Source organism: Labrus mixtus, chromosome 1 (assembly GCF_963584025.1).
Source record: "Labrus mixtus chromosome 1, fLabMix1.1, whole genome shotgun sequence".
Classification (NCBI taxonomy): domain Eukaryota; kingdom Metazoa; phylum Chordata; class Actinopteri; order Labriformes; family Labridae; genus Labrus; species Labrus mixtus.
The window spans coordinates 23,953,322-23,963,928 of record NC_083612.1 but is presented as its reverse complement, the minus strand read 5'-3'; the positions used below and the strand labels follow the sequence as shown (position 1 = coordinate 23,963,928).

The following is a 10,607-nucleotide window of genomic DNA, read 5'->3' as shown; positions in this document are numbered from 1 at the left end:
CTTTCTGAATGCTGTTATCTTGAGGAATACAGAGGGAGAGGTTACTTCACAGCGCAGTAACTCACTTTCACCACAGTGGACGATTAAAGAGATGCATGCTTACATTTAAGATTAGCTTCAGATATAAGATGCAATCATAGTAGATTTAAAATGGAATACAAAACATGCTTGAAGATATGTTTGTACCTGTCATATGTGGGTTTTTCACCAGGAATTTTATAAAAATTGACAAAACAAACAGAAGAAAGAGCACTGCAGGTCATTGAATAAAACACTTGTTTTTTTATTTACTGCCATTCCTATTGCTTCAGACAGACAAGCTGTGGCGCAGGGAGCACAGAGTGATTCAAACAAGTCAACATTACTGCCGATCTACAAACAAATCTCTCTGACAACAACAAACAACAGAGGCGCAGCAAAAAAAAGAAGCAAGAAGAAGAGCATTTGGCAACTATTAACATCTTGGAAAAAACTTCAGAAGTAAAAAAAGGAGTGCATTCTGCATTTTTAATAGTAAACAGCGTCTCTACTTCATCATGAACTAGATAAAGGAATCAAATGAGGAGGGCTGATACGCTGCTTTGACGTCGGCCCCCTTTTCCACCCTTCTGAGCTTTTTTTTGAAAGTGGATTTTGTCAGAAGCTCCGGATGTTTCGCTCACTCTCTCCCTCTCTCTCTTTCTCGGATGGCCTGCAGCATTACAGAGGAATATGGTGCTCTACACACTTTAAGAGTAATTAAAAGCGATTGAACAGCTGTAATTATGAGAAACGGCGGTTGTGTTCCGGGTCATTCTATCAGTGCTGTCTTTCATCAGAGCAGAGGCAGAGGGGGCCCCGCTGCTACTCTCTGTTTCTCCATATGCGTATCTTCAAGAACAAACAACTGGCAGGCTGCCTACAGGCTCTCACACACACACTATCACATTCATACACACACGCCTTCATGTAGACAAGTGGGAGAGTGAACGTGCACAAACACAAACACACAAATAGACAACTGACATGTATATTCACATGGCTAGTGAACACACACACACACACACACACACACACACACACACACACACACACACACACACACACACACACACACACACACACACACACACACACACACACACACACACACACACACACACACACACACACACACACACACACACACACACACACACACACACACACACACACCATTGCAGCTTAAACCTTAAAAAGCACATTCTTCATGTTCTTCGTTGGGTGACATTCATAACTTTCTTCATAATCTTTCTTTGGTTTCTTCAGGCTCGTTCAACCTTTGAAGACAATTAAGGGGTTTACTATACAAAAGTAAATGCAACGCTGTGTGAGCACTTTATCATTCCATACTGTATAATAACACTATGTGACAAATAGAAAGCATGTGTATGTACTGTACTGTGACTACTGAGAAAAGAGTCCATACATTGATGAAAGCATATCTGGGTTACATGGTTATCTAACAGAATACACAGAAATAATAAATAGTTACACATGTATGCTAACACTGAAATGCCGGTTCCACTTGTGTTTTTTTTCGTTAGACCATTGTGTCACTAGTAGCATGTCATTAAGCGCTGCTAGCATTGTTAGCATGTTACTGAAGCACTATTGTGGTAATATTGTGGTGCTCTGGTTTTTTCTTCAAGCCAGATCCAAGGTGTAGCAGGCTTAGATGCCAAGGACATCATCTGGGGTAGTGGAGGGTGGAGTAAGTGGAGATGCAGATGCCCCAAATCAAAAGCAAATCAATCTTGGTAGGATCACAACGGAGGACTGCTCAGTGGTCTGTCCCTCGGATGATGTGGGAGCATTTGAAAAAAAGCTGGTGGGGTATTTTTTTTGTCTCTTTCTTAATACCTCTTGACACCCTTCACATCCTGGTGTAAAAGAAAACAAGAAACTGTTACTGGTTTAAAAAAAACAACAACAGCATTTGAATCTTTATCCTGAAATGGTTAAAACTGGAAATGAGGCCTCCTGTGAGGGTTAAGATGGGATTGTAAAGGCTAAAAGAGATGCTGATTATTTTTGGATTTGCCATTGTGAGACTTGATTCTCAAGCTGTTTAATTTACTTAAAGCCTGCATAGGTTGAATACTTTATTGTGAATGACCGAGAGGAAGACAGACACTGACTAACTTCACAATGAAGTGAATTATAATGGCCATTCCAAAATATCAAAACTTCTGACTGCAAACATAAAGTGTGTTTGACAGCCGGTGTTTCCTTTATGTAGAAATACAGACTACAGCTTGTCATGACTTCCTTTAAGGTCAGGACAATCCTTTTTTGGGTGCCTTGAGCTTGTTTTCTGAGCAGCTCCACAAGTTAAAAAGTGATATAAGAAAAAAGAAGAAGCTGACGAATTACTTCACATTAATCTTTCAAGAAATTTTACTTGAGATTTTAGTTTGCCTATTTCTTTGGCCAGCTTTTTTTGGCATTCTTGTTACTCACAACATGCTAAATAGTTTCTACATTTTCTATTGGACTGTTCACACAATGGTCTGTAAGGATAGTCAGAAGAAAACTGGCATAGTTCAATAATCCCATGAAGTAATGAACGATCCACCTGTGAATAGGTGTGTGCTGCATGAACTTAACATGTTCAAAACATTTGTCAAACCACTTGTCAACATCCTGAGCTCACCTCCAGAGCAGTAACTCCACTCTGTTGATGATGTCGGCCAAATCAAAGGGTAGTGGCATGCCGGGGTCATCCACACCCCAGAAAGGCCGGTCCACTGGGGCTTCCTCAGGGGGTAATGTCTGGGCCAGACTGGAGTGGCACCTGAGGCAACAGGACACAGGAAACAAGCGCACCCATTAACTCCTCCCTCCAATTTAGAAAACAACTGGTAGACACTCATCAGTATTAGGACACGTGTCTCAGGTCACGGACTAAATTTTGACCTGTGGTTTTTATTCTTTGGATGAGACTTATGCTTGAGTGAAGGTCTCTCACTGCTATAACCAATCCAAATACTATCAAGCTAATCTCTCAGAACTTTATTCTCATTATATCAAAGTGTTGTCTTTTTTTTTTTTTCACCCAACTGTAAATTCAAATGTAGAGGGTGTAAAAAGTCTCCAACACTCATTTTTAAACAGAAACTTTACTATCTGCTCTTCCAGGATTGACTGTTGAAAGCTTTAAAGGGGTAAGCCCCAGTAATATCAAGTTGTTAAGTAAATGATGTGTGTTTGTGTGTTTTGCTGACTCGTCTTTAAACACGCAGTGGGTGCTGTGTGTTTGACCAGGAGGCCGTCGGCTTGTGTGTTTCCGCTGCTTTTTATGACTACTAATAATACTGGGCCCAATTACCACTGCCCGGATACAAGAGATGAAGTGAATCTGTTTGTACTAAGGATACATGGAGAGGTTTACACATCATATACTTCAGAGAGATCTCCTTTCTCTATGTATGTTATTGATAGTTTATAGTTAAATTGTACGTCATTTGTACATCATTTTCTGGTTTAAACCTCTGAACTAGTAAAGCCCATTGAGCTAAATGGAACTGAGAGATTTGGAGAAAGTGATGTGTCAGGAAAGTGTTTTCAAGGCAATAAATGGCAGAATCTGTTTCAGGCTGATGAGACAGCATGATATCATTATGATATCATGATTAATGCCCCTTTCATTTAATACACAGAGACGCACACACAGCAGGATGCTTCCGCAAGAACATCACTCTCTGTTGTTGCAATCGTGACAGTACGGTGACAAATCCAGCCCTTTCATGTCACTGTGATTTTTTTTTTATGATTAATAATCCAGGGTTAGCTGTAATTTCTTCCTTGTTTGGAACCCCCACAGACCTCAGCCACATCTTTTGTCAGAGCAGTGTAAATATTTACTGCGGTGACTTGGTGTTCCTCTCTGCTGTCATTGTAAATCTGCCCTCCCTCTGCCTCTTGACAGATGAGAGCGACCCCTGACCTGGAGGTGCAGGAGGGAGGGGTGGAGGTTGGCATTTGTGTGGTGTGTGTCAAGTGTGTGTGTGTGTGTGTTGTCCTAAGAATTTCATTCTCGAGCCACAAGGCCAGTTATACTCCCCACTCAGTCATCATGCCAGGGTCTATCCTATCGTATCCCTCTACCCCATCCCCACAACCGTGAACCTCAAACATCCCGGAAACACACACACAAACAGGACCACCACCACCTTGTGGCCAGGGACTACAGGGGGGAACGGAGGGGACACTGAGGGCTGGAGAGACAAATATGGGGGTCAGTTATGGATGAGATGAGGGGATGTTTAAGTTGTCAGGGGACAGCCGGGGGCTGCCACAATTTGTGGTTATATATTTTCACTGGAGCCACTTAATGTCCGCCTGGCTCTGGGCCTAAGTGCTGCATTTTGGTGCGGTTAGCCCTTTAAAGAGCTGCTGCATTACGGTGGTGAGGAGCAGCATTAACATTCACTGTTCCAATATATCTTCTGTGCTCTGGATCAGGGCCTGATAATAGCATCTGTTAACATGCACTAAGTACCATTATGTAGCACATCACTTCATAAATAATACGATTAGGCGACCTTGGGGCTTTGCGACGAGCCGTGTGTTTAAATGTTCTCATCATTTATTTAGGGTGCGAATTAAAGGAAGCGCCACTTCAGAGGAGGAGGAGGAGGACATGGCTGGCATACATATCGAAGAAGTGAGCGAGAGAGAGAGAGAGAGTAAGAGAGAGAGAGTGAGAGCAAACTGACCCAGACAGCACACACTGACACACACACACAGTGGGGTTCTGCTGACATCAGCTTAAGGACACCATAGGCTGAGGGAACCCAGGCCTTTGATTTGGTCTGATTAAGTATTCATGCAGTATAGCTATGAAAGAAAACACTGGCCTCTTTTTCTGCTGTCTCGACTCATACTGAAAGGCTACATACCGTAAAAACCTGACCTGACGCCTTCAACAGAGCCGCTGCATTTATCTGACAAGGGATCTTGCAACATTAGCTTGCAAATAGAGGACTCCTGGTTTACCAGAGATATAAAAGATATCAAGGCTGGAAGACTATCAAAGATAATACAGTGTAGGTAATTCAGCACACACTTTTACACAATCTACCACTGTTCACAGAGTGCCGTCTCCTGACTGCTAAAATGGAACCAAACAAAAAGTCAATATCAAGCGAGGTGCCTTAAGCTCTCCCGGGCTCTCGCTAGAAATTCAGTGTAAGCCACAGCGGCGTACAAACAAGGCTCACCAAAAGACTTTCCCATGGTAGAACAGCCCACCTTAAAGTTAAGGTCAAAGACAAAGAGGTGTGTGTGTCGGGGTGGGGTCGGGGGGGGGGGGTGGGTGTTGTGTGTTAACAGTGTTTGTGAGTCCACAAACAGGCTGTTCAAATGGATTAACCCCAGACAGATATGGGCCTAACTATCCCATCTGGCGCTCGGTCAAGAGAGATTGGCAACACAATCACTCATTTCAATTTGCCCTGAAACCTTATAGCCTGGCAGGCCCCTGCTCAAATGGTATGCTAATGTGAAAGGTATCTCGGATTCTATCGCCTCTATTTCACAGAGGCTTTTTCCCCTTCACGCAGCACAGTGCACTTGAACTACGGCCGGGCGAGAGATCCACGGCCCTCGCTGCAATAAGAGCCAGAGCCCCCTTTGCGCTCAAACTAACCACTTTAGCTAAAGTGAGTGTTAATTATGGACAGGCAAAGCAGTCAATAAAAGGTTAATGTAAAAGTCAAAGGATAAATTCCTTTAAGCATTGCATCATTCCACCATCTCCAACACACTGCTCGCAGGTCTCCTAATCAATACGTTTTACTGTAATGCGCTCCCCATCGATCCCCCCCGCCTCCACAGTCCGGGCTCCATCACTTGGTTAAAGAAAGGAAAGAGAGCGGGAGAGAGAGAGAGAAATACGAGTAAATAAAATGATTAACCTGGGTTTTACTCTGTTGTTTCACTCTTCGTCTCTCTCTAAAAGGCTTGTTAGATGAGTGCAGGGTGGTCCAATATCATCACTGCCATCACCAACCATCCCAATCATCAGCATCATCAGCCCACTCAATCTCTGGCCCGTGTGTAATTGTGTAGCAGCACACTCAGGCAGGGCCATACATTAAAAGGCCCTCTGCTCTTTACAGGATGGAAATCCGCTTAATAGACAACATCAGTGCTTCCAACTCTTGCAATTACACTGATAAATGCACGATTGTGTCAGTCCCAGTGAAAAAGAACCCAGGGAACATAGATAGGAGACAACACTTATTGCATTATTGCTACAGGAGGTCATTTGTATCCACATGGGACTAGACAGCATGTGCTGACCCTAGACATGGTCTTAGGACACGGGTGGAATCATGATGTAAGGGATCTAGAGAGGCTTACTAAGATATTATCTCTAACCTTGATGAGGAGTTGTCATATTTGAGAGCAAATCCAAATGACGTTTTTCTTTGTGCATCAATGTGGAAAATGTCTGAGCATATTCTGCAATCAGAAATCTGTATGATAATATCACCATAGAAATCAAACTGGATCCTGACTAGGATCATTTTAAACTCCAACTTGAAACGGTGTTTAAAGAGGACTCAGTCATGTTTGATCTAGTGTTTCCTATTTTGCAGTGTTTTATGTTTTGTATCCTGTATTGTTTTCTCTCTTTTATTTGTTGTGTTTTTTTTGTTCTGTCTCTTGAGCATCTTGTTTTTTAATTTGAATGTACTTCAAGTGCCGTATAGGGAAGGGCACTGCAAATTACTTTGGCTATACTGTAAGTGCTGTAGTGTGTGGAATTGGTTTACTTGCTTCATACTTGTCACTAAGTTTGCTAAAAGTTTTGAGACTTTTGGACACTGCATGTTTTCAAAGGATAAAATCTCAATTTTTTTTAATGATCAAAAGTATTTAAAGGTAGATCTTAAAAAAACGACAGATCTTCAGTCATATTTTTAGCCCCAAATTTATGCAATTTTGACCTCATAATCATATTAAAAACACAACCGAAGTCCCGACACACCTAAAGATAAAAAAACAAATACAAATAAAATAGAATTTCTATAATTGTTCTTGAGGGTATTATAGATTAATATCAAATGCTTTTCAATATATTATTTTTTTCTAAGTGTAACTTAAGATAGCTCATGATCTGTTTATTTTATCATGGTTCTAATAATTACTACTCATAAATAACACAATACTTGTGTACAACCAAGAGAAGATCTTGTGTTTGATAAACTACATATTTGCGGCTATTATCCTTTGTTAATAAAAAAAGAGAAAAGCGATATAACAAAACATTTAACAAAACATTCACAAGTAGGTCATTGAGGATGACCTCAACAATCTTTTCATGTTATGTTCCATGCCCTTTGTATTATCTCAATCAAAAACATCAATCAATCAGTGTCAATTCTGCATTGTATTATATATGCCGGTGCTGATCAAGGCAAGCGAAATACCTCAGATCACCTGCTTCCTCGTGACCTGACTGTGCTTCATATGACTGTCTAGCAACACTATGCAGGTGTGAATTTTTATGGTCTTGGCAACCCGAGTGCCCGATAGCTGAGAATGCAATCAAACAAGTCATGAAAAAACAGGCATGTGTCTCATAAATCAGCCTGCCCCTGAAGGTAAGGCATGCAATCACGTCCAAGGGAGGGAGAAGAAAGAAAGGAGTATATTATCCATGTACATTCTGCATCTATGTGATGTTGTGTAAGAAATGAGCGATTGAGCACATCTGTCTTTGTGTGTCATGCAGTTATATAATGGGTGGGAGAGAGACAGAAGGATCGCTCTTATCTACAAACTTATCTATCTGCTGCGTTGTGCAAGATATTAGTGATATCATGAAGTATAACAAGGAGATGTTTAAAACAAGGCCCAACCTGTAAAAAGTCAAGCTTTGGATCTCTAACTGCACCACCCAAGAATCAAAGGGTCCTGTGAACTCTCAGGGCTGTCCTCATTAGAGCCTGAACAGAGCATCAGATCCCCACCCACCATCCCCAAACTGCCATTATCTCAATCACAGCCACATCCAGTGCTAAATGTAAAGTCGTGCAGAATGTGAGCCAGCCAGCCAGAAAGCCAGAAAGCCAGAAAGCGTGGGCAGGGCTGCGTCTTAACCGTTTCCTCAGGATCAATCAAACACTATTGTGTCTGCAGACAGCTGCTGACTGTACACTTTGTGAGTATGTGAGGTGGGCAATTCTGGAGGCAGAAACAGAAAGAGAAGGAGAGGAGGGAGGGGGGGTGTCATCAAATGCCCAACATATGTTCCTTTCATTTTGATTCCCTCTAAGGAGCCTGGGATAATAAAACTAACATCTGATGCACTCTTTTCCCCTTTAATTAATGGTTGTGGAAACCACACAAAAATGCATTAGCAAAAAAAAAAAAGAAAGGGGGGGGGGGGGGAGGTCGAGGTGGGCTCTGTGGTGCTTTCAACACTCTCCCACACATGCCGCCACGGCTCTGCTGTGGCTGGGACAATGATTCTGTACCTTTGGGGGGGGTAGCCCTCTTGCTCATACACTGTGAGGTGTCCCCCTTGCCAGATGCAGTCTGGGTGTTAAACCACATGAAACAAATAAGCTTCATTATTGGCATCTCAAAGTCAGACTCTGAGTTGCACGGAGTCCATGTACTGTTTGCAGGGTTAACAGGGGCCTACGGCACAAACAGAGAAGGTTTGCCATACCTGCACAGACCCTGCCTGCTTCACACCCTGAGTGTTTGATGTGGTCTGGCTGGCTGCTCCGTCTAGAGCAGGGTGAACCAGATGTAGGAGAAAAACACACACAAAGCAAGGTAGCCTCTAAATAGCCTTCATAATTGGAGGCAATAAAACACTATTGCAGTCTGGAAGTGCAAAGGAGGCGAGCCCCTGAAGTACAGCTACTGCTCTCAAAAACCAGGTGGACGTCCATTAGGTGCTTAACAGTGTAACAAATTACCGAACACCCTGGCCTGCTCCTTCTCCTCCTCGGGCAATGGGATGGAATGTGGCCTAGTGTCAACACCGGCGCAAAATTTACGAGCAGACAACTATTGTTCAAATGCAATCACGTCCTAATAAAAATAGAGGCAGGAAAAGGACAAACAGATAGGGCCCTCCTGGCCGTTTACTCTTCTGACAATGGGTGGAGAGACAGATCACCCCCTTAGGCACTGGATCTGTGTGTGTCAGTGTTGAGGGAAAGAAAAGTAAGAGGGATAGAGGGAGAGTTTGTGTGTGCGTGTGTATGTGCTCCAGGCATACTGGAATGACTGTAGCTGCAACTTTTGGCCTACTAGCCACCTGTGCCAGGCTACAGGCTAGTCCAACATAAGCAGCTGGCTTGAAGGAAGAGCGGGGGGGGAAAAAAAGAAAAGAAAAAACAAACATTTAATTTGGGCCCAGCCAGTAACACCCGAAGGACAACAACACTCAGTGGGGAAGGTTGCCCAGCTCAAACACAACCAACCCAAACCCACTCCATCATCATTCCAAATGAGCCACACGTGGCCAAATACCATAGTGAAACATTTGGATGTATACAGGCTAAAATAATTAAGAGTTGGTTCCAAGGAGACACTGAAGGTTTTCCTGATGACGCTGTTTATTTATAAAGCCCAGGAGAGAAAATGGAGCAATAACAGGACTCGTTGGTGAGGGTAAAGAGGTTACAAGCCTGCGAGTGATTGCTCTTTTTCACAGCTTTGCGTTCGAAGGCTGTAAATCTTCTGTTAGGGAATCAGGAAGAGGGTTACTGCGGCGCAGGGAGCACTAACTCATAGTTTTCCAGGGGAATGGCACACAGTTGCTGTGAAAACTTGTTCTCAGAGTGTTCTTGTAAAACGATCATTTTTTAACCCTCAGACCTTCCTCTCACCACATGCCCCCCCTCCCTCCCTCCCTCCCGTCTGAGCGGCAGTGCCTTGTGGGCATCACCTGAATGGTGCAATAAAGCTGGTGATGGATGAGGCCTGCCTCAACAGCCATACAAGCAAACCATTGGACGACACCTGACCCCGGTCACACGATAAGGTCGATCCAACATGGGCACAATTCCCACCTGTCTTCAGGTGACAATCGTGGGGTCAAGCTGGCCCAGCTAATTATAGTCTATTGTAACTTCAATTGCTCGGTTACAAGTCATCTCTCTAGCTCCAGGGGACGGGGTGTTACGTTCTGAAGCCTTTTGTGTATAGTTAAACTGTGAGATAGAAGCTTCAAACTGTTGCACAACAGATATCAAGTGTCAGAAACGTGTATATCAAACCGCCTCACAGGAAAGAACAGCAAACAGCAAAGGGAGCAGAAAAACACACTTCCCTGTTCCCTTTTAACAATTGTTGACTCATTGTTGGAAACGCTTGTCATGTTGTGATCACATATGTTCAACGACAAAACTCGCCACACACCCTTCTGCCACAGTCACAAACATGAAACACCATTTATTGGACAGGCAGAAGTTGTGATATGACAAGAAACAACACAAGTTCTACTTAAAAAACTATAAAGAAAACAAGGTGGAAAAGACTTTCATCAAATATTAATACGTTTTTTTTTGTTAAAATAATACAGCAAAAAACTAAAGATGCATAGGAAAATGCAT

The 10,607-nt window shown here is 42.9% G+C and overlaps 1 protein-coding gene across 1 annotated transcript in view; it reads right to left on the bottom strand.

Annotated features, from left to right (window-relative positions):
* Positions 1–259: 259 nt before the first annotated feature.
* fto (FTO alpha-ketoglutarate dependent dioxygenase) overlaps positions 260–10,607 on the bottom strand; it is a 116,574-nt gene continuing 106,226 nt past the window's right edge. Inside the window, exons 9-10 of the mRNA XM_061039117.1 lie at positions 2,675–2,815; positions 260–1,901 (exon numbers count right to left, since the gene is read on the bottom strand). Of these exons, the coding sequence (XP_060895100.1) occupies positions 1,895–1,901; positions 2,675–2,815 (148 nt within the window). The 3' untranslated portion in view covers positions 260–1,894. The remainder of the gene's footprint in view (positions 1,902–2,674; positions 2,816–10,607) is intronic.